Source organism: Mobula hypostoma, chromosome 3 (genome assembly GCF_963921235.1).
Source record: "Mobula hypostoma chromosome 3, sMobHyp1.1, whole genome shotgun sequence".
Classification (NCBI taxonomy): Eukaryota; Metazoa; Chordata; class Chondrichthyes; order Myliobatiformes; family Myliobatidae; genus Mobula; species Mobula hypostoma.
Window position 1 is genome coordinate 15,382,913 of NC_086099.1, and position 25,014 is coordinate 15,407,926.

The window sequence follows — 25,014 nt, forward strand, 5'->3', positions numbered from 1 at the left end:
CCCACAGCTGCCCGTGGCGATTAATTCCACAGAATCGCCACCTTCTCGTCTAAAGCGGCCTCTTGCCTTAGACTACGCCCCCCCCCAACTACAGGAAACATCCTCACTACATCCACTCTACCTAGGCCTTTCAATATGGGACTCCCCTCCCTGCCTGACCCTCCAGCATTGTGTGTGTGTGTGTGTGCGTGTGTTGCTTCAAGTTAATTTTGATCTGTTGGCCTCTTCTGAATGTCCACTAATCACTGGTCTAGCTGTAGGGAAAGGTATGAAATTAGTGCCTCGTTTCAGAGTAAACGTGCAACATTACCCAGACGGGGCTGGTGGAGAACCGCCCGATTTTTAATTTCACTCCAAAGACGGAAGGCAAAGTGGGTGTCGGGGATAAGCCCCAATATAACACAAAGTGCGTCAGGAACTCAGCAGATCAGACAGCATCTATGGAGAGGCATAAACCATCGACGCTATTCTGCTTGACCTGCTGGATTCCTCCAGAATTTTGTGTGTGTGTGTGTGTGTGTGTGTGTGTGTGTGTGTGTGTGTGTGTGTGTGTTTGTGTTGCTCTGGATTTCCAACATCTGCAGATCAAACTTATGTTTAAGCACCAGAATATCGGACGCAAAAAAAAAGGCACTCAAAAGATTAAAGCATGGTTTGAATTTGTTGATCTGGGTGAGGACGTTGGTCATTCAGATACCTAAATTTCCATAATAACTAAATAAAAATAAAGAATCCAATGTTTATCCTTTCTAATTCTTCATCAGCAAGGCATATCGTTCGTTTACCTTCAATGGATATTTTCTGCGCTGACTGTACGAGAGTTTAAACATCAGCACAAAACAGCTCAAAAGGCGATGAAAGTTGTAGCAGCGATGACTGGACAAGCGATGAAAGGAAGCAGGCGGTAGGATGAGTGAAGCGTGCCGAGTTCTGAAAACCTTACAAACACAAAGGGAAAAGCTAACACCAAAAAAAATGGAAAACATGGTATATAGATCAGAAGTTAAAGCAAGAACAATAGGACAATAACAAAGGTGACTTTAATGTAAAGGGGGCAGTGAGAGAGCGATGCAAGTCGGATAGTCTTTAGATGAGGTCCTCCCTTGAGTGACTAATGGACGGTGAGGTTTTCAGCTTCGTTTGGCTCGGTTATCGGAGAGCAGATCATCAGGTCGCCAACATCTCTCATTGCCGCCGCCTTTATTAGGCGAGTGGAGACTGGGTTATCGCTCCAGCTTTTTGAAAGCGTTCACTAGACGCATGCTGAACAACACGGCTCCTCTTCCGCTGGCACCTGTCTGTCACTGAGATGAGATGACAAGCGGAGAAGGGTGTGTACTCGTGGGTTAAAAAAGGTCACTGAAGCAAAAAAAACATAACTTTTTACACAATGGAAAATCTTGATAACTTTTCCAAAATTAACAAAGGGAACCCTCGTGGATTCATTAAGGCACCATATCCGGCGCCGGGAGACACAATCGATCCGAAAGAGAGATGGATGATAACGTAACCCCTGATTTATACCACACCAACACATCACGCATGCCATCGTCAGCCGCTTTAATTTTGTCCCGCGATTTCGTCACGGTTTCTTATAAATTCCGCTCACAGCCGAAGAGAGACAGAGATCATTTTTGTGACTGAAGATCGGAAGATCCTTCTGAAACGCTCCGGGACGGCGTTTTCCCAGTCTAGAGGGAAAGAAAGAGAGAGGAGAAGGGGAAGGGAGGGAGATTGGTGAGCAACTACCGGGAGATGGGGTCGGAACTGATTTTTTGGAAACATCGTTTGCTCCTATCTCTGATAGTTTTCAGCATTACTAGTTCTAAAGTCCACTATGGACTTGCTGCTCCAGTTCAAAATCAAGGCGGTTTGTCTAAGATATTTCCCAGAGGCAGTCACTGGGCGGTGGGTGAGTATACAATTTTATTGCTGCTTGTTTGAAACCTGATTCAAACCCGGCAAGGGGGCACAAGTGGACATTTTATCGGCCTGATTAATGTTAGGCTGGTTGCGATTTTGCCAATGATGTCTTGTGTTCAACCTTCTGAATTCGAGGATTTAAAGATTGAGGAGGGATCTGATTGAAACCTATCGAATATTGAAAAGCCTAGAGAGTGGATATGGAGAAGATGTTTCCTACAGTGCAGGTTCCCAAACTGGGGTTCACGGACCACTCGTCCATGGCACAAAAAAAAGTTGGTAATCCCTGCCTGAGGGTCTAGGACCGGAGGACGCAGCATCGGAATAGAAAGACGTCCCTTTAGAACAGGGGGTGAGGAGAACTTTATTTAGCCAGAGGTTGACGAATCTGTGGAATTCATTGACACGAACGGCTGAGCCGACCAAATCCTTGAGTATATTTCAAACGGAGTTAGTGAGGGCGTCAAACGTTACGGGAAGAAGGCAGGAGGAGATTCGGGGTTCAGAGGGGTAATGATTGAATGGTGCAGCAGACACGATGGGTTGAATGGCCTCATTCTGCTCCTATGTCTTATGACCAAATGTGATTTCTCTTCAAATGTCAAATATCGGAATTTTACTGAATATATTTTGAATGTGTATTTGTTTTAAATTTAAGCAGAACTTCTGCGCACTTGTTCCACCTCTACTCCTGAGTTTCAGCACTCTTTCCACCGTAGAACAACTTTGCACGTTTTATTCAGATTCGGAACTGTTTATCACCCGCCCATCGAAACCTGCTGTGAAATGCGCCGTTTGCGCTAACAGCTAACACGGTAAATGATGTGCTGGGGGCAGCCCACAAGTGTTGCCTCACTTTGCATCTTCTTAAGCAGCTGCGACGCTTTCGATAAATTCATTTCGCAAAGCGTTATATAACGCGTTCGCCCAGAACTTTCCATCCACATGAGCGCTGCCTGAACACAGTTGCGAAGTTCTACTAAAGACAAATTGTCCCGTGATTAGGCTAGGATTAAATAAGTGGGTTGTTGGGTGGCGCGGCTCAAAGGACCGGAAAGGCTCTATAGATTAATAAATAAATAATTTAGCAGCGTAATGAAACTCATTTATGCTAATGAAAGGTTTAATCGGATCAAAATGCAACCTGAGATAGTGTTTTTCTCCTTGGAGTGGAGGAGAATAGGAAGTTACTTGATGGAGATATACAAGTTGATAAGAGGCATAGATAGAGTGGATATCCAGACACTTTCCCCCAGGGCGGGAGTGGCTAATACGGAAGGGCATAGTATTTGGAGGAAACTATGGGGGGGGGTGCGGTGAGAGTCTGGCGGACTGGGCGGATGAAATTTACAGAGAGATCCAACGGCCAGGAGGGCAACGCTGCGTGGAGAGTGAAGGGCATGACACGGCACAGAAGACTTCATGGTCATCCACTGCAACCAGGGAAGACCCAGTTTGTGACGCTTGTTCGTACCACTGGACCTGAACTTCTGGGATCGAGGAAGTGGAACTGCCCCACTGTAAGAACTCTCCCACACAGCTTTCCTGTTATCGTCGAACACGATGGACAACCATCATAAAATTGGGGGGGGGGGGGACACCAGAGCCAGGTTTCTTTCACACAGTAGCAACACACACAAAATGCTGGAGGAACTCAGCAGGTCAGGCAGCGTCTGTGGAAATGTCGGATCAGGACGCTTTCACACAGAAGCTGGCAGGTGCTGGAGCGCAGAGGAGGTGCTAGAGACAGATGCATTAAAGATGTTTCAGAGCCTGTAAGATAGGCACAAGGACGACAGGAAACTGGAGGGCTGTGTGGGAAGAAAGGATTAGATTGAATATTGGAGTGGGGTGTACACTACTGTTCCATCTTGTGCGTTCTGAAGACCCTGTACTTAGTATTTAACAGTTCGGCGATGTCTCTGTCACATGGTGTTAACCTGGATCCTCCTGCTGCAGTTTTCTCTAATTTGCTGTAGGACGGAAGTATTTGTTCACCCCTGAAGGGCAAAAAGCGCATCAACAATGGAAGCAGCGTCCCCAGTTAAGATGAAAGCACTTCAGGCAAGAAGCCTCGTCTCCATTTATAATTCTATCTCCCTCTCTGGAGCTCGGAAATTCGATTGCAGACAAGATTTTCACAATCTCCAACGCCGTCATTTCACGAACTTCCAAGGTAAATCTATACAGTGGCGATTTCGATGGAGGCTAGAACAGGAGACCGCTCCAGACCTATTAATTGACCAAAACTCCTTGACATACTGTATTTACAGTCTAAAGGGAACAGACTTCTGTAACACAGTATTCACCTGTGAGAGAGACGCATCCAAATCGCCCGGGTAATTTATCAGCTAATTTTAAGACCTAAGAGGAGAGTTAGACCGTTCGGCCCATCGAGTCCACCCTGCCATTCCGTCGTACCCACTCTCCTGCCTTTTCTCCGTAACCTTTGACGACCCGACTAATCAAGAACTTTAAATATACCCAGCGGCTTGGCCTTCACAGCTGTTTGTGACTATGAATCCCACAGGCGGTCGAATGCCAATTCATTGCAACCGCGTTATTTCGGGTGAAGAGCCTCTGCCCTCCGTAGGAGCTGCCTGACCTGCTGAGTTCCTCCAGTAAGTTGTGTGTGCGTTATTTCGCCAGTTTTAAAAAAAAGATCAACTTCATTCGCCATATGCACTTAGGAATTTGCTGTGGCGTGTCGGCGCGACGTGATACAAAAAACAATATTCAACACTTATAGGAATAAAGAATTACATAAAATACTCTTAGAGGTTAAAATGCGGTATGAAATGAAATGTGCATAAAAAGCATGATGCATTTATTATAGAGAGCATAATAAAAAGGGGTTTAACGTATTTACAGTGCGGTGGAGTGATTGAGGTAATAGATTTGCTGTGCCCGGACAAATTTCTCTTATTACAAAAGCCGACAACAGAATAGTTAGGATCAGTTTATTAAACATGCAATATGGTAGAAGTTTGCTTTATTGGCTCTTAAGTATCTCTGTAGATATTGTGCGACTTTCGTGTGAGCGGCAGGATCTCTAGTTTGCGGTGGTTTGCGCCACCTTTTGTTAATGTTTGTAACGGCAGGCTGAGTTATTAACAGGTTGGCAGCCCGAATCACAGCCGTCGAAATGGGCTGCAGTCAGAGTCAGTGAACAGTTTCGCCATCTAATGGATACATTTCCTGAACCATTTTCTGTCTTTCTTTTCCGTCGTACAGACCAACTCGTGGGGTTCTGTCAATCACTCAGTCAGTTATTCCGAGCTAAAATTGTTTTGTTGTTGCAGCTGTTCTAGTGTGAGCTGGATTAAGACCTCACGATTTTTTTTTTTGGCTTGACAAGTGGTTTTCGTACATGGTAGTCACAGTTCAAATTCCAGTTTATTGTCATTCAACCATAGACAGTGTGACCTGTAGTATTAATCTGTAATCATTATCTCCAAAATAAATCAGGTGGTTATTTATCTTGTTGCAAAAAAATCCCAATGTTACAACTGTGAATACTTTTCAAGAAATATTCAATATATGCAAAATACTCCGAGAATTCTTAAAAATGTATCAACTTGTACCCCTTCCGTTCCCCCACCCATCACTTTCTCCCTCACTTGGTTTCACCTATCATCTGCCAGTTTATAGTCCTTTCCCTCCTCCCACTTTCTTATTCTGGCTTTTGCCCCCTCCTTTCCAGTACTCAACCTAAAATGTCAACTGTTTATTCCTCCCCATAGATATTGCTCATCTCCTTCAGCACTTGAGTACGTTGCTCAAGATTTCCAGCATAAGCAGCTTCTCTTGAGTTATTATTCTGCCTTCTGCTTCCTTCCTTCCCGATCCTGATGGAGGGTCTCCTCCTAAAATGTCAACTGTTTAATGCTTCCCATAGATGCTGCCTGACCAGCTGATCTTCTCCAGAATTTTTTCTATGTGTTGCTCAAGACCTCAAGCATCTGCAGAATCTCTTGCATCTTGAAAATGTGTCCACTGTTTTATAAATGCATGTTTTTTTTTGAACCAGCTGTGGTGGGGTGGGACCTATTCTAGATTTCCACAGGCAGTCAAATCAGACTTGAAAGAACCATTAGGTACTGCCATAAGCAATCCTTCTGAATATAATCATTGATTGACATATAAATAGACTCATTGTGATAACTATTTGATCAGCTTTGCATGACTCTGTAAAGTAGGACTACTGAATTAAAGTAATTCTGCTCCAGAGTAAGTAATATACAAAGACCTCCACCATCCAGGTAATGTCCTCCTGTCACATAAGAAAAAGGAGCAGGAGTAGGCCAACTGGCCCGTCGAGCCTGCTCTGCCATTCAATAAGATCATGGCTGATCTGGCCATGGACTCATCTCCACCTACCTGCCTTTTCCTCATAGCCCTTAATTCCCCTGCTATGCAAAAAGCTATCTAACCTTCTCTTAAATGTATTTACTGAGGTAACCTTCACTGCTTCATTGGGCAGAAATTTCCACAGATTCATCACCCTCTAGGAAAAGCAGTTCCTCCTGATCTCCATCCTAAATCTACTCCCCCAGATCTTGAGGCTATGTCCCAGGCAACTCAATCTTGCCTCATAGTCTAACCCCCTCATCTCTGGAATCAACCATCAGGCAAGAGGTACAAAAGCCTACACCATTAGGTTCAAGAATAGTTTTTACCCTACAAACATCAGGCTTCCGAACTGGACTGGATAACTTCACTCACCTCAACTCTGAACTGATTCCAAATATTGAGGCATTGATCCCATGCATAGTCAGAGGCTTTTCCCCAGGGCTGAAAAGGCTAGCACGAGAGGGCATAGTTTTAAGGTGCTTGGAAGTAGGTACAGAGGAGATGTCAGGGGTACGTTTTTTTATGCAGAGAGTGGTGAGTGTGTGGAATGGGCTGCCAGCGGCTGCGGTGGAGGGGGAAACGATACGGTGTTTTAAGAGACTCCTGGATGGCTACATGGAGCATAGAAAAATAGAGGACTATGGGTAAAGCCTAGGTAGTTCTAAGGTAAGGACATGTTCGGCACAGGTTTGTGGGCCAAAGGGCCTGTATTGTGCTGTAGGTTTTCTATGTTTCTACGTTCTATGTTTCTAGAGATTTACTTTCAAGGATTCAACTTTGTTTTATTTTGTATATTGGTTATTTGTCAGTGTGTTTCTGTCTGTATATAGTTTTTCATAAAAATCTGTTGTATTTCTTTCTTTTCCTGTAAATGCCTGCAAGTAAATGAATTGCAGCGTAATACACTCAGTGGCCACTTTATTAGGTACACCGGTACACCTGCTCGTTAATATAATTATCTAATCAGCCAATCATATAGCAGCAACTCAATGAATGAACGCGTGCAGACATGGTCAAGAGGTTCAGTTGTTGTTCAGACCAGACATCAGAATGGGCAAAAAATGTGATCTAAGTGACTCTGGCCGTGGAATGACTGGACGGTCTAAGTATCTCAGAAACTGCCGATCACCTGGGATTTTCATAGACAACAGTCTCTAGAGTTCACAGAGAATTGTGCAAAAAAAAACATCTAATAAGTAGCAGTTCTGTGGGCAAAAACACCTTGTTAATGAGAGAGGTCAGAGGAGAATGGCCAGACTGGTTCAATCTGGCAGAAAGGTGACAGTAACCTAAATAACCATGTGTTATAACAGTGAACATCTCTGAATGCATAACACATCAAGCCTTGAAGCGGACTGGTTACAGTAGGAGAAGACTGCACTGGATTCCACTCCTCTATCTTTCAAGAATCATTGGACTCTGGCATGGTTCTAGAGAACTGGAAAATTGCAAATGTCACTCCAATCTTTAAGAAAGCAGGAAAGCAGCAGAAATGAAATTATAGACCAGTTAGGCTGAGCTCAGTGGTTGGGAAGATGTTGGGGTCAATTGTTAAGGATAAGGTTATGGAGTACTTGGTGACACAGTTCAAGATAGGACAAAGCCAGCATAGTTTCCTTAAGGGAAGATCTTGCGTGACAAACCTATTGGAATTCTTTGAGGAGATTACAAGTAGGATAGATAAAGGGGATGCAGTGGATGTTATATATATGGATTTTCAGAAGGCTTTTGACAAGGTGCCTCACATGAGGCTGCTTACCAAGTTAAGAGCCCATGGTATTGCAGGAAAGTTACTAACATGGTTAGGGCATTGGCAGCAAGTGGGAATAAAAGGATCCTTTTCTGGTTGGCTGCCAGTGACTAGTGGTGTTCCGCAGGGTTCAGAGTTGGGACCATTTCTTTTTATGCTGTATATTTATGATTTAGACGATGGAATAGTTGGCTTTGTTGTCACGTTTGCAGATGATACGAAGATTGGTGGAGAGGGAGGTAGTGTTAAGGAAACAGGAAGGCTGCATAAAGGCTTAGGCAGATTAGGGGAATAGGCAAGAGAGTGGCAAATGAAATACAATGTTAGAAAATGCATGGTCATGCACTTTGGTAAAAGAATTAAATGCGCAGACTATTTTCTAAATGGGAGGAAATTCCAAAAATCTGAGATGCAAAGGGACTTGGGAGTCTTTGTGCAGAACACCCTGAAGGTTAACTTGCTGGTTGAGTTGGTGGTGAGGAAGGCAAATGTCATGTTAGCATTCATTTCAAGAGGTCTAGGATGTGATACAGAGGCTTTATAAGGCACTGGTGAGGCCACTTCTTGAGTATTGTGACCAGATTTGGGCACCTTATCTAAGAAAAGATGTGTTGGCTTTGGAGACGGTTCAGAGGAGGTTCACAAGAATGATTCCAGAAATGAACGGGATAATACAAGAAAAGTTTGATAGCTCTGGGCCTGTACTTGTTGGAATTTCGAAGGTTGAGGGGGGATTTCATTGAAACCTTTCGAATGTTGAAAGGCCTAGACAGAGTAGATGTGGAAAAGGGGCATCTAGGGCAAGAGGGCACAGCCTCAGGATAGAGGGGTGTCCATTTAAAACTGAGATGTAGAGAAATTTCTTTAGCCTGAAGGTAGTGAATTTGTGGAATTTGTTACCACAGGCAGCTGTGGGGGCCAGGTTGTTGCGTGTATTTAGGGTGGAGATTGATAGGTTCCTGACTGATCACGGCATTCAGGGAGAAGGCCGGGGAGTGTGGCTGAGGTGGGGAATAAAATGATCAGCCATGATTGAATGGCGGAGCAGACTCGACAGGCCAAATGGCCTAATTCTATGTCTTGTGGTCTTATGGTCTCTCTGAACGCACAACACTTTGAACCTTGAAGTCAATGGGATACAGCAGCAGAAGATCAGGTTCCACTCCTGTACCAAATAGAGTGACCACTGATTGTATACCTATGTATTTGACAATAAATTTACTTTGAACTTGGAACAATACGAGATTATGCATGTGAGTGACAGCAATGAATTGTTGAAATTGCTCCGGAATTCCAAGATTTGCATCAGGCCTACAAAAATTATAGACATCTCACAGCGAAGGATTGTTTGTAATGAATCTGCTGCAATCAGTAATGAAGAAAACCCCCTTCTATTGTGAAAACCTCAGTGTTTCTAGCTGGTTGCTTCTAACCAGGAAAAGAAGCTTTTATCAGAGTCAGAAGATGAATTGGACATTCTTGAAGATTTAATAAAAAAAGGCAAGGGGCTAATTTAATGAAAATTATGTAGTACTGTTTGCATTCTGAGAGGTAAAAGCAAGCACGGTGGCAACACGTGCAGTTCTATATAATTTTATGGAAGCTAATATCAGTTAGAGAATTACCCACATAAAGTGTTCCAGATACTCTCAAAAGCCATATTTTCATTGGCAATTTACTAAGAGATGTATAAATAAGATCTGTAAATTGTGAATTGAAATGTGCTGACAAGCATTAGTAGTTGCTAACATGGTGGTAGCTAATTATGATTATGTTTTTGTTAAAAGTGAAAAATAAACCGTGAATTTTGGATCCTTTCCAAGTGTGTGGAGACTGAGCTTTTGGTAAGGGGCTGTATCCTGAAAGAACAGTTAATACTGTTCAGACTTGCATTACCAGTGGAAGTGTAGAGTAATAGTAGTGGCTGAAGGAATGGTGAAACGGCAGGGATATTCTTGTGAATGATTGCTATACATTATAAATGGTCTCCAGGTGACAGAGTGAATCTCAGGGTTGTATAGGGTAACATATATAAGAATCAGGTTTATTATCACTGGCATGTGTCGTGAAATTTGTTAACTTAGCAGCAGCAGTACAATGTAATATATAATAATATAGAAAGAAAATAAATAAATTACAGTATGTATATTTAATAGTTAGATTAAATATAATGCAAAAACAAGAAATAATATTAAATAAAGTGAGGTAGTGTTCAATGTCCATTTAAGAATCAGATGGCAAAGGAGAAGAAACTGTTCCTGAATTGCTGAGAGTGTGCCTTCAGGTTTCTGTGCCTCATTCCTGATGGTAACAGTGAGAAGAGGGCATGGCCTGGGTGGTAGGGGTCCTTAATAATGGACACCGCCTTTCTGAGATACTGCTTCTTGAAGATGTCTTTGATACTATGGAGGATGGTACCCTAGATGGAGCTGACAAATTTTACAATTCTCTGTAGCTTCTTTTGGTCCAGTGCAGTAGGCCCCATACCAGACAGTGATGCAGCCTGTCAGAATGCTCTCCACGGTACATCTATAGAAGTTTTCAAGTGTTTTAGGTGACAAACCAAATCACTTCAAACTCCTAATGAAATATAGCCACTGTTTTGCCTTCCTTACAGCTGCATCAATATACCGGGACCAGGTTAAATCCTCAGAGATCTTGACAGCCTGGAACTTGAAATTGCTCACTTTCTCCACTTCTGATCTCTCTATGAGGATTGGTTTGTGTTCCCTCATTTTACTCATCCTGAAGTCCACAATCAGTTCTTTGGTCTTACGCCAAGGTTGTTGTGGTGACACTACTCAATCCTAATGCTGTGATACTACTCAACCAGCTGGTATATCTCACTCCTGCACGCCCACTTGTCTCCATCTGAGGTTCTACCAACAATGGTTGTATCTTCAGCAAATTTATAGATGGTATTTGAGCTACACCTAGCCACACAGTCATGGGTGTAGAGAGAGTAGAGCAGTGGGCTAAGCACACACCCTGAGACACGCTCGTGTTGATCGTCAGTGAGGAGGAGGTATTATCACCAATCCACACAGATTGTGGTCTTCCAGTTAGGAAGTCGAGGATCCAATTGCAGAGGGAGGTACAGAGGCCCAAGTTCTTTGATAATATATACTTTGATAATAAACTTACTTTGAACTTTGAATTTTTCAACCAGAATACCTGAAGAATATTAACAGGGAAAATGTTAAAAAGTTTTAAGTTTATACTTAAATGTTGATGAGAGTATGGCTCGCTGCCAGCGGAAGTGGTAGGTGGGGGGCGGGTGGGGTTTGGTTACAGCATTTAAGAGAAATTTGGATAGGTACAAGAATGGGAAGGGTATGGAGGGCTATGCTCCAGGTGTGGGTTGATGAGACTAGGAAGATAAATAGTTTGGCATGAACTAGATGGGCCAAAGTGCCTTTTTCTATGCTCTAGTGCTCTATGACTCCAAATACTCAGAAACACAAGTATATTCTGCCTTGATAAAGGGCCTTGGCCTGAAATATCAACTGTTTATTTCCCTTCATAGATGCTGCCTGACCTGCTGAGTTCCTACAGCATTTTACATGCATTGTTTGAAATACTCAGCAGCTCTGGCTGCATTGGTCACAAGAGAAACTAAGTTAACCTTTCAGGTTGATTAACCCTTCACAGATGAGATGTCGTTGACCTGCAACATCAGTGACTTCAGTCTTTGGGGATCTCTGCTCTACTGCTCATTACACCGCTGGCTTTTATGGCAGCAATGAAGGTCCTCCATCTTTGGCGGTGTTCAGAGCTTCCTTCATCATGTCGGTAGCTCAGTTTTCACTGCTATCAGTCATGCAAGTTCTGGGTGGAAACTCAGGAATACCACCTCACTCAGATGTAGAAGGATTCTTCATTGCTGTTTCCAGTGGACCACTCTTAGTCTGGCCTCTATCCTTTGACCTGTTAGGCATAGGCAACCCTACCAAAAGCCAAAGCACAAAGCTCTGACCCAGCCAACATAGCCCCCTGGGTCGTTGAGGTACGCAAGCCTTCAAAACCTCCGACAAAGTTGTGGTCCTCTTGGAGGGGTCTTTGCATTTCCAGCAAGTTGTATTCACTTCAAATTTCTGACAGCTTTTGATTTCTGGTATTAAGTGTTGCTTGTTTGAAAATACATTGTGTAAAGATTAAATAAAAATAGCTTTAATTGTCACGGACAGATTGAATCATCAAAACAAATGAGTCTTCAGTGCTAATGACCAACACAGTCTGGAGATGTGCTGGGGGACAACCTGTAAGTGTATAATTTGCATGTAATTTTAATATTGAACCTTTATCAATCAAGATATCGTAAATGACTCCTTTCATTTCTGGTGAAGGTTCTGTCTTCGAGGAAAAATATTATTTGCGAAATCCCGCCTTTTCATGCTTACAGAGTAAAGATTTCTTTGTTTCATTTTTTCAAAAGGACACTTGATGGGGAAAAAGAGTATAGATGATACTCTTTATGGCTATGCCAATGGAGACAGCATGTTATATCCCGTTCTGTCAGGAGTTGCTAAGCAGCCAGATGACAGCTTGCAGTCGACCGAGGTGGACAAGAATTTCTTAAGTTTGTTGGAACAAACCTTGTCAACAGACATTCAGAAATCAAGAGAAGACATTCCAGTACTTAACAAGAAAACACAGCAGACAGCTGACTACAACTTCAAAGAGGCAAGTGTGTTTAAAACAAAATACATTTTGTTAAATTGTTCGCCCCTTGTTATGGCTTATACAAGGGGATGTAAATTTAAGGTGTTGGGAAGAAAGTATAGGGGGGATGTTAGAGGCATTTTTTTTTTACACAGAAAGTGAAACACACTGCTGAGAATGATGGAAGGGGCAGATACATTAGGGGTATTTAAGAGACTCTTAGATAGGCACAGAGATGAAAGAAAAATGGAGAGCTATGTGGGAGTGAAGAGCTAGATTGATTTTGGAGAAGGTTAAAGGGTCGGCACAACACCGTGGGCCAAAGGGCCTGTTCTGTGCTGTACAAGATATTGGCACAGAATTGGGCCATTTGGCCTGTCGAGCCTTCTCCACCATTCCATCATGGCTGATTTTATTATCCCTCTCAAGCCCATTCTCCTGTCTTCTCCCAGTAACCTTTGACACCCTAAATGACTTGGCTTCCACAGCGGTCTGTGTCAATGAATTCCATAGATTCACCACCCTCTGGCTATAGAAATTCCTCCCTATCTCTGAGATATGTTCTATGTTCTCAAAACAGAGTATTCCAGGTTTAATTTGGGGAAACAGCACGTTGTATGATAGTTGGATTTAATAATTGTATAATGCATTTTGGAATGAGGGTTCAGGTAATCATCCTTTTATAGTGAATCCCTCATGATGTATTTGCTTACGATGTATTGGAGAAGCAGGCCAGCAACCAATATTCATGAAGGAGAACTACTTTTGTAAAGCAGAAGAGATCACTTCTTGTCTAAAGAATAACGGATTTCAGTCAGGAAGGAAATGAAGAATGTTGAAAGAAGAAACAAAATTTGACCTAGCTATTGAGTTTGACAGTCGTGAGGTAATATTGCAGCTCTGTAAAACTCCGGTGTTTATGGTCAGTTCTGGTCACCTCATTATAGGAAGGATATAGAAATTTTGGAGAGGGTGCTGACGAGATTTACCAGGATGCTAACTCAATTAGAGAGCACATCTAATGAGGAAAGGCCAAGCAAGCTAAGGTGTTTCTATTTAGGGTGAATAAGGATGAGAGATGTCTCGATAGAGGTGTATAAGACGATAAGAGGCATTGATGGAAGAGACACTCAGTGCCTTTTCCCAGGGCAGCATAATTTTAATATGATTGGAGGAAAGTATATGGGGAGTGTCAGAGGAAGGTTTTTTTCCAATGCAGAGAGTAGTAAGTGCATTGAACATACTGCCAGGGGTGGTGGTAGAAACAGATACATTAGGGGCATTTTTGAGACTCTTAATGTTAGTGTTGATTTTATTTGATACTGGTGCTGTGAATTGATGGAAATAAACTGTTGTACCAAAGTTGTGATTTAAATAGAAAAATATTGTCTAAAAAAAAGCATCAGTTATTCACCTTGTAGGATGAAAGAAAAATGGGAGGGAAGGGTTAGGTTGATCTTGAGGTAGGCTAAATGTCAGCACAACATCATGGACCAAAGGGTCCATGCGCTCTACTATTCTGTGTTCTATGTTCTATTTTCAGATAGTGTTTTCTATGAATGTGATAACTTTATCTAATTTATAGTTATACAATGTATAACAGTGACAACACAAACACATGCCCAGTAGAAAGCAGATACCAAGATAAGTGATCAGAAGCTTAGTCAAGGCATTTGTTCTTTCGAGGCATCTTTGGCAGAAAACTTCAGGTTGGTAAATCCTGACACTGGAATTGAAAACCTTGAAACCAAGGAAAGCAATTAGTATCATTACAATGGTTTCGGAAAGGCCATGCCCATTTTTTGTCAATTACATAAAATATGGTAAAGTTGAAAGGTCATTTTATATAAAAGGGTGAGTAAGTAGTTTTCACTATAATTTCTTTAAGATACTCAAACTAATTTTTTTTGTTATTTATTATTAATCTCCTTAAATGGAGCATGTGTTCATGTTGATTTTATTTGATAATGTTCCTATGAATTGATGGGAATAAACTGTTGTACCAAAGTTGTGATTTAAATAGAAAATTATTGTCTGAAAAACTGATCAGTTATTGACTTTTCAGGTTCTGGTCTAGTTGTTGGTGACAGTGGCAATTGTTTCTTACCAAAAAACCTCAAAGAGCAGTTTTACACAAAAATAGCTGATCTTCGTTGATGCCTATTGTCAGTTTAGAAGTAACCAGTTTGTTCTGGTTTTATTTCCTTTGTCCTTTCCACGGCAGCTCTGTGTTTTTTAAATTTCTAATTAACATAGGTGCTCAGATATGCTTTACAATGTATCCAGCCTTGATGAAGGAGCTCAGCCTAAAATGTCGATTCTGGTCAGTTCTGGTCACCGAATTATAGGAAAGATGTCTACAAAATTGACAGAGTACAGAGAAGATTTACTAGAATGTTACCTGGGTTTCATCTCCTAAATTACAGAAAAAGGTTGAACAAGTTGGGTCTTTATTCTTTGGAGCGTAGAGGGTTGAGGGGGGACTTAGATTAGATTAGATTAGATTATGAGGACACGCAGTCCTCTTTTATTGTCACTTAGTAATGTATGCATTAAGAAATGATACAATATTCCTCTGGTGTGATATCACAAAACACAGGACAGACCAAGACTGAAAAAACTAACAAAACCACATAATTATAACATATGACTTGATAGAGGTATTTAAAATTATGAGGGGGATTGATAGAGTTGACGTGGATAGGCAAGAGGACATGAGTTGAGAGTTAAAGGGCAAAAGTTTAGGAGTAACATGAGGGGGAACTTCTTTACTCAGAGAGTGGTAGCTGTGTGGAACGAGCTTCCAACAGAAGTGGTTGAGGCTGGTTCGATATTGTCATTTAAAGTTAAATTGGATAGCTATATGGACATGAAAGTATTGGAGGGTTATGGGCTGAGTGCAGGTCGGTGGGACTAGGTGAGAGTAAGAGTTCGGCACGGACTGGAAGGGCCGAGATGGCCGGTTTCCGTGCTGTAATTGTTATATGGTTATATATGGGTTATTCCTTTCCCTAGATGCTGCCTGACCTGTTGAGTTTTCCAGCATTTTGTGTGTGCTGCTCTAAGTTTTACATTCCCTGAATATAATAAGTTATCCATGTAATTTATGTTCAAGTTTAATTGTCATTCAACCACACATGAATACCCAAAAAATACAGCCAAATAAAGCAGTGTTCCTCTGGGGCCAAGGTGCAACACACAGAACCAACAGTCATACTTAGCACAAGGCATATATAACACATTTAAAATAGCAAAGACAATTAAGGTTGGAATAAACTACAGTCACACAAAAAGAAATATGGTCCAAGTCCCTGAGTCCATGAATGTTGCAGCAGTCTGCAGTCGAACACAATACAGCTTGTCTTCTGCCAAGCAAACTCACTGTCTCTAGCATGGATGCATTGCCACATCACCTCTGGCACTCTGGCACTTTCGATTTGGTCTGCGGTAGAAGTAGAATATAAATTCATTTTGGTCACTGGTGTTAACCAAATGCTAGAGTATTAGTTGTATTTTTGTTCCTTTGGCCTCTCGAATCTGACGCTGGTAAAGCATTGTTGTGTATTGCAACATCCGACCTATGAAAGCATGAAACATCCGGACTAAACTACGTCATGAAAGCATCTTACTGGGATCACTCAAAAAGCCTAGATTGACATGAGTTTAGTTATCCATAATGTTGTGCAAAAATAAAAACAACTGTGCAAGTACAAAAAGAAAGAGAAAAAAGATTATAATAATAATAAATAAATAAGCAATAAATATCAAGAACATGCGATGAAGAGTCCAAAACACGAGTCCAGTTCAGTGGGAGAAGTTCAGTGACGTGCAAGTTGGTTGAGTGAAGTTATTCCCTCTGGTTCAGGAGCCTGATGGTTGAGGGGTAATAAAAGTTCCTAAACCTAGATGTGCCTGTCCTGAGGCTCCTGTACTTTCTTCCCAATGACAGCAGTGAGAAAAGAACATGCCCTGGATGATGGGGGTCCTTGATGATCGATAATGCTTTCCTGCTACAGTGGTCCATGTAGATGTGCTCAGTGGTGGGGAGGGTTTTTCCCATGATAACTTGGCCATATCCAGATCTTTCTGTGTAGGCTTTTCTGTACAAGGGCATTGGTGTTTCCATCCCAGGCTGTGATGCAACCAGTCAATACATTTCCAAAGACATCTGTAGAAGTTTGTCAAAGTTTTAGATGACAACAATCTTCACAAATTTTCAAGCAAGTAGAGGCACTGCCATATTTTCTTTATGATAGCACTTACGTGCTGGACCCAGGTGATAACACCAAGGAATTTAAAGTTGCTGACCCTTTCCATCTCTGATCCCCCCATGATAAGGACTGAATCATGGATCCTTATTTTCTCCTCCTCAAGTTGAGAGGGTAAACAGCTTTAAGTTCATCGGCATCCACATCACCGAGGATCTCACGTGGTCCGTACACACCAGCTGTGTGGTGAAAAAGGCATAACAGTCCCTCTTTCACCTCAGATGGTTGAGGAAGTTTGGTATGGGCCCCCAAATCCTAAGAACTTTCGACAGGGGCACAATTGAGAGCATCCTAACAGGCTGCATCACTGCCTGGTATGGGAACTGTACTTCCCTCGATCACAGGACTCTGCAGAGAGTGGTGCGGACAGCCCAGCGCATCTGTAGTTGTGAACTTCCCATGATTCAGGACATTTACAAAGACAGGTGTGTAAAAAGGGCCTGAAGGATCATTGAGGACCCAAGTCACCCCTAATATAGTCTATTCTAGCTGCTACCATCCGGGAAACTGTACCGCAGCATAAAAGCCAGGACCAACAGGCTCCAGGACAGCTTCTTCCACCAGGCCATCAGACTGATTAACTAATGCTGATTTGAGTGTGTTTCTATGTTACATTGACTGTTCTATTTATTATAAATCACTATGAGTGCACATTGTATATTTAGATGGAGACATAATGTAAAGATTTTTACTCCTCATGTAAGTGAAGGATGTAAGAAATAAAGTCAATTCAATTCAACTCAACTCAATAATCTTCTCCTTGGTCTTGCAGATGCTGAGTGAGAGGGTGTTGTTGTGATACCACTCAGCCAGGTTTAAAATCTCCCTCCTATATGCTGATTTGTCACCGTCATTGTTCGGCCAGTGATAGTGGTGCCATCGGCAAACTCAGATATGGCTCTGGAGCTGCGGTTAGCCTCACAGTCATAAGTATAAACTGAGTAGATAGGGAGTTAAGCACGCAGCTTTGTGGTGTACCTGTGTTGATGGAAGTTGTGGAGTAGATGTTATTGCCAATCCGAACAGGCTGGTGTTTGCAAGTGAGGAAATCGAGGATCCAACTGCATGAGGAAGTATAGAGACCTAGGTCTTGGAACTTATTGATTAGTTTTGAGGGGATGATAATAATGAGTACTGAGCTGTAGTGAATAAAGAGTTTCCTGATGTGTGCACTTTCACTGGCTAGATGTTCCAGGCTTGAGTCAGGAGCCAATAAGATGGCATTTTACTGTTGTCCCCTTGTGACAGTAAGCAAATGGAGTGGATTCAAGTCCCTTCTCAGGCAGGGGTTAATGTGTTTCATCACCAACCTCTCAAAACACTTCTTCATTATGGATGTGGTGCTACTGGACGATAGTCATCAAGGCAGGTTACCACAAATATCTTAGGCACAGGTGTAATTGATAAAATAGCCAAGTTTCCCCTTATTTCTTAGGAACACTGTGCTGCTTAAGTTGGACAGGAGACTGTTGCAGAACAGTTTCTAACTAGTGTCATTCGTGTGCACTTGTGCAGCCATTAGGCTCTACCCTGTGCTTTGAGCAAATAGTTTTAAAATAGTATCAGTAGCTCATATTTTGTGTTCAAAAATCAACAATTTTTATCACTGATAATTGGTGAGAAATAAGCAGTAAGACAATTCAGTATTGTTTTGTTCACTGTGGTTTCAAGCATTCAGGCTTAGAGATGCCAGAAACTATATCTTCAGGCCAGACTTTTCTTACAGGAATATTTAAGTAAATTTTCCATATATACAGGATTCTGACCTGTTAGACATTATTTTAAAAATGAATCCTTTAGTGAAAGGTTTTACTGGGAAAATTTATAATTTACTGCTACAACAGTACGATTACCTTTACTTAAGATTAAGCAAGATTGGGAAAGAGAGCTTAACATGACCTTGATAACAGAGGATTAGTTGCGAATTTTGAACTTTGTTAACTCTTCTTCGATTTGTGCCAGTCACTCTTTAATTCAATTTAACATTGTACATCGTTACTATTTGACAAAGGAGAGACTGTCTAAAATGTTTCCTAATGTTGATAGTCAGTGTGATAGATGTAAAACTGAGACAGCAATATTGACACATAAGTTTTGGACATGTTCTGTATTGAAACAGTTTTGGAAATCTATTTTCTCTACAATTTCTAAAGCTTTAAAAATTAATTTACAACCTAATAAATTGACAGTTTTGTTTAGTATAATCCCTCAATATATTCATGGTATTTCTATATCAGGCCAACACGTAATTGCATTTGTTACATTATTGGCCAGAAGGGCTATTTTATTGAAATGGAAAGATGCCTCTGCTCCCACTTTGATACAATGGTTCTCTCAGGTGATGTTATGTCTTAGTTTGGAGAAAATCAGGAGTCGAACTTTTGATCCTCGATTTGACTTTAAGAAAAGGTGGGGTTCTTTTGCCTGCTACTATCATCTGATTTGAGTTAATTAAGATGGTTTCCTTCTGACTCTTGTTTAAGTGGATTTGAGTTGGCGGATTGATGTTTTTCTTTTATGGAAGCTTGTATGGCGTATAGCTCCGGGGTTGTGCTCCCAATGGGTTTTTTTTTCTCTTTTTTTCTTAGCAGGGGTTTTTTTTTGTTTTAGTTAGTTAGGGGTTCTTTTTTCCAAAAATATATTCTTAGCACTTTATTTTTTCTTCTTATTATTGATATATTGTTTAGCTTTGTTAATGAGATATTTGGTAATTTAATTCCTCATTGTACGTATTGACATGTTGACTTGATTAATGTATTTTTTTTGTTGACCTCAATAATAATCAATAAAAAAGATTTAAAAATGAGAGATGCCAGAAACTGCTGGAAGTGAAAATGAAACAATTTAGCTACTTCAACAAACTTCCCTTTCTCCACCATCAATGCTGCCCTCAACCGTATCTCTCCCATTTCACGCAGTTTGCTCTCACCTCATCCTCCTGCCACCCTACTAGGGATAGGGGTTCCTCTTGTCCTCACCTACCACCCCACCTGCCTCCACGTCCAGCACATAATTCTCCATAACTTCCACCATCTCCAACGGGATCCCACCACCCAGCACATCGTTCCCTCCCCCCCCCCGCAATTTCTGCTTTCCGCAGGGATCACTCCCTACATGTCTCCCTTGTCCATTCTTCCCTCCCCACTGATCTCCCTCCTGGCACTTATCATTGCAAGAGGAACAAGTGCTACACCTTCTCCCTCACTACCATTCAGGGCCCCAAACAGTCCTCCCAGGTGAGGTGACACTTCACCTGTGAGCCTGTTGGGGTCATATACTGTGTCTCGTGCTCCGAGTGTGATCCCCTGTATATCGATGAGACCTGACATAGATTGTGAGACCGCTTCGCCAGAAAAAGCAGGATCTCACAGTGATTACCCATTTTATTCTCAGTTCCCATTCCCATTCCGATATGTCAATCCATGCCTCCTCTACTGACACATGAGGCCACACTCAGGTTGGAGGAACAACACCTTATATTCTGTCTGGGTAGCCTCCAACCTGATGGCATGAACATCGACTTATCTAACTTCCGGTAATAACCCCGCCCCCCCCTCACCATTTCCCATCCCCTTTTCCCTCTCTTACCTTATCTCCTTGCCTGCCCATCGTCTTCCTCTGGTACTCCTCCCCTTTTCTTTCTTCCATGGACTTCTGTCCTCTCCTATCAGATTCCCCCTTCTCCAGCCCTGTATCTCTTCCACCAATCAACTTCCCAGCTCTTTACTTCACCCTTACCCCTCCCAGTTTCACCTATCACCTTGTGTTTCTCCCTCCCCTCCCCCATCTTTTAACTCTACTCCTCATCTTTTTTTCTTCAGTCCTGCCAAAGGGTTTCGGCCCAAAACGTCAACTGTACTTTTTTCCCATAGGTGCTGCCTGTGCTACTGAGTTCCTGTAGCATTTTGTGTGTGTTGCTTGGATTTCCAGCATCTGCAGATTTTCTCTTGTTTTTGAAACAAGAATAATTCTATTCTATTTACAGTGGCAAGTTAACTTGCCAACCTGCATGTCTCTGGGATGAGGGAGGAAACCAGAGCACACAGAGAAATCCCACGTGGGAACGTGCCAACACCTCGCGAGCATCATCAGAGGTCAGGGTTGAATCCAAGTCCCTAGAGCTGTGAGACAACAATCCCGTTAGCTGTGGCACCGTGCCACCAGGCAGCATCTGTTGAATGAGAATCAAAAGTTAATATTTGAAGCTGAAGGCTCCATCACAGATTTTAGAGACCATAAGAACATAAGACATAGGAGCAGAATCAGGCCATTCAGCCCATCGAGGGTGCTCCGCCATTCCATCATGGCTGATCCCGGATCCCACTCAACCCCACACACCTGCTTTCTCACAGAAAGGGGGATTCCTATTGCAAAATTCTACTTTTGGGTAAACTTTGTAAATTTTCTAGATTTGGCTCTGATGCTATGTTACAAAGGCGATTTGCTTAAATATCAACAATCAACTTCAATTGCCATATTCATTTACGTATGAATTTGCTGTGATGTATTGGTGTGACATACAACAAAAACAACATTCAACAGTTATAAGAGTAAAGAATTAGATTTAAAAAAAAAACTTAGGTTAAAGTACGGATATAGAATAAAATTTGTATGAGTACATAAATACCAGAGACTACAATATAAACAGCATTATAAAAAATGGTTTAAAGTGTTTACAATGCAGTGCATGACTGAGGTAATAGATAGAAGGGGCTGGGGTGTCTAACCAGAATGATTGATCAGATTAAGTGCCTGGGGAAGTAACTTTTAAGATGGTGCGATTTTTTTTTTTGTTTTAATGCTATAGGGATATAAAAACGAAAAGCTTCATGCCATCTTAAACATCTCTTAATAGCAAGGAAAAGCAGCTAAAATGGTACCAAAAAAAATGGAAAATACTTAACTCAATTGTACTGTGTCTACAGATTTTGTGTATCCACTTGCTGTTTTGGGGGCAGCAGTACCATAGCAGTTAGCATAAAACTCTTACAGCACCAGGAACTGGGGTTAAATTCCAACGCTGTCTGAGGAGTTTGCATGTTCTGTCCATAACTGTAGGATTCCTCTGGCTGCTCCTGTTTCTTCCTACGTTCCAAAGGTGTGTAGTTTGCTAGGTTAATTGGGCTTATGGGGCCGGATGGGCCTTTTACTGCAAGATGAGCTGGAGATACATCTCTGTCAAATGAGTTGCAAGGTGCTTCGTACCTCTGCTAGCCTGCAGGTCACCATTGGGCAAGGTGTAGCACCTGCTCAGCCCCCCCGATCAGGGTCACGTGAAGCCATGGGAGCAGGTGGCGGGGATAGTCACATGAGCAGCTGGTGCACATCACAAGTCCTCGTTATGGGATCATTGATGACAGTGAGACAATCTCTGAAAAGCATTGATAATGACTGGGGTCAATCATCTTGTAAAGACACTGGCCAGAAGGATGCAATGGCAAACCACTTCTGTAGAAAAATTTGCCAAGAACAATCGTGGCAGGGCACACAATGATAATGGTGATGGGCCCGTTACTTGCTGTATCTCTAAGTAAGTCTTCAGTTGGGCCAAAAGGGGGAGCTTCACCATGTCTGAAACAAATCTAAGCCTCACCATATCTGTATTTTACCAGAAATCAGCAAGGAAGTATGGAAGTCTGAAAACAAGTCAAATGCCCTTTGTTCTATTTACCTTCTTTTTGTGAGATCAGTAATCAAGAGGAAAAGAGAGCTAATAAGGATGAGGGAAATAAAATATAAAAATACAAATACTATTACTCTTTGAAATGTCTAAAACCAGAAGGCATGTATTTAAGGTGTGAAGAGGTCATTTCAAAGGAGATGGGAGGGGAAAATTTTTTACACAGAGTGGTGGGTGCCCGAAATGTGCTGCCTGGGGTGGTGATAGGGGTAGATACATTAGAGACTGTTAAGAGACATTTAGACAGGCACATGAAGGTGAGGAAAATGAGAAGATGTGGACATTTCATAGGCAGAAAAGTTTAGTGTAGTTGGCTATTTGATTACTAATTTAATTGGTTCGGCACAACATTGTGGGCCAGAGGACCTGTTCCTGTGCTGTACTGTTCTATGTTCCAAACAACCTTAAATGATTAAAATTACCACTCTTTTGCTAATGATGTATTTCTTCTTTGACAGATGGTGGACTATCTTCTACAGTTTATGAACGTGAAGGATGAAACCCCAAGCTGAATACACAACAAGAGTTCAACCAGAAATATTCTAAAGAGACTATTATGTTTTTGTCCTCCAAGTGTTTAGCACCACCAAATACCAGATTAAATCGCTTTTGTTTTAAAATTACTGAATGTTCTTGTACGTCTGAACTTGAACTAAATGATTTTCACACAGCAGATTATGTTTTGATGTTTTTAATGTAAATAAGTATTGTAAGGGCCAGTCTTCCAATAGAAAGATCCTGATGTTACTATAGCCGTGTTTTATCATCATTCACCTTTTCGTTTGCAACTGCATTATGAATTAAAGAATAAAATCATAATTCATGTCATATTAGTTGGTAAAGTCACAGTAATTAAAGCCCATTTTAAAATGGCTTTAACTTAAGAGTCTGTTATTAGTTATACTGAATGTTCGCTTTGGAACATCACTGCATAGCACAGAACAGCCCACGACATTGTGCTAACCTTTGAACCTACTCAAAGATCAATCTGCAGAGAGTTGTAAGCTTAGTCAGCTCCATCATGGGCACTAGACTCTGTAGTATCCAGGACATTTTCAAAGAGCAATGCCTCAGAAAGATGGCATCCATCATTAAGGACGGCCATTACCCACATCATGGCTTGTTCTCATTGCTACATCAGGAAGGAGGTACAGGAGCCGGAAGGCACACACTCAACGATTCCTCCCCTCTGCCATCCGTTTTCTGAATGTACATTGAACCCATGAACACTACCTTACTATTTTTTATTTCTATTAAACTACTTGTTTAATTTAACTATTATATATACCTACTGTAATTCACATCTTTTTCTCTATTATTATGTATTGCATTGTACTGCTGCTGCAAAGACAACAATTTTCATGACATATGCTGGTGATATTAAACCTGATTCTGATTCCTCCCACAGAGCCCTCAATTTCTCTATCACCCATGTGCCCACCTGAGAGTCTCTTAAATGTCCTTAATGTATCTGCCTCTCCACCATCCTTGGCAGCATGTTCCACACACCTAGCACTATCTGTGTTAAAATAAAACTTACCTCTAATATTCCCCTATACTTTCCAACAATCATCTTGAAATTATGCCTCCTCGTATTAACCATTTCTGTCCTGGGGAAAAGCCTCTGTCTGTCCACTCTATGTATGCCTCTTCTCATCTTTTACATCTCTATCAAGTGACCCCTCATCCTCCACTGAGAAAAGCCTTAGCTTGTTCAAGCTATCTGCATGACGTGCTCTCCAATCCAGGCAGCATCCAAGTAAATCTCCGCTGCACCATCTCTAAGGCTTCCACATTCTTCCCATAATGGGGTGACCAGAACTGAATACAATATTGCAAGTGTGGGCTAACCAGGGCTTGATAGAGCACAGATGGATAATCAATGTCAGGGAGTGCATAAAAAGAGCTACCTTTCAGTCAGGCTCACTTTCAAGATTTAGTAAGCTGGGTTTCATGTACTTTTCTCTGAGTTGGACGATAGATGTGAGGGAGTGAGTAAAAAGAGCTAGCTTTCGATCAGGACGGTGACTGAGATTTTAAAGGCAGAGCTTCGCAGCAGTTTCTCGGAGTTGAGCGACCAATCAGCAGGAGGAATTCATTAGAAAGGGCCAATAAAAATGGCAAGGGTGCAAGAGGAGCAGCCATTCTTGTGGGTGAGCCAGTGTCTGGGCTTTGGGTCACCATGCTTCGGTGAGTACAGGCTTGGGTGAGGTTAAGTATCTTGAAAGTATCTCTTTCTGTTCTTATTTGTTCATTCCTCATCTGTTAGGGCACAGTAGTTGAGTGAGAATGGCTCCGGGGCAGTGCTTTGTACTCTGTGTGAGATATGGGAAGTCTGGGAGACCTCCAGTCTCCCGGAAAAAGACACCTTCACCGGA

The 25,014-nt window shown here is 41.8% G+C and overlaps 1 protein-coding gene across 1 annotated transcript; it reads left to right on the plus strand.

The window, feature by feature from the left end:
- The first annotated feature begins 1,645 nt into the window (after positions 1 to 1,645).
- On the plus strand, positions 1,646 to 23,998 carry grp (gastrin-releasing peptide). The gene is made up of 3 exons (XM_063042048.1): positions 1,646 to 1,912; positions 12,462 to 12,709; positions 23,095 to 23,998. Exons 1-3 carry the CDS (start codon positions 1,756 to 1,758, stop codon positions 23,146 to 23,148), a joined length of 459 nt encoding a protein of 152 aa, XP_062898118.1. The 5' UTR covers positions 1,646 to 1,755; the 3' UTR covers positions 23,149 to 23,998.
- Positions 23,999 to 25,014: the final 1,016 nt, after the last annotated feature.

What these genes read in the sequence shown, in the direction of transcription:
- grp (XM_063042048.1), top strand. Translation starts at nt 1,756, where the DNA reads ATGGGGTCGGAACTGATTTTTTGGAAACATCGTTTGCTCCTATCTCTG. An exon ending in AGGCAGTCACTGGGCGGTGG is followed by an intron (nt 1,913 to 12,461) that starts GTGAGTATACAA and finishes TTTTTTCAAAAG; the next exon opens with GACACTTGATGGGGAAAAAG. An exon ending in CTGACTACAACTTCAAAGAG is followed by an intron (nt 12,710 to 23,094) that starts GCAAGTGTGTTT and finishes CTTCTTTGACAG; the next exon opens with ATGGTGGACTATCTTCTACA.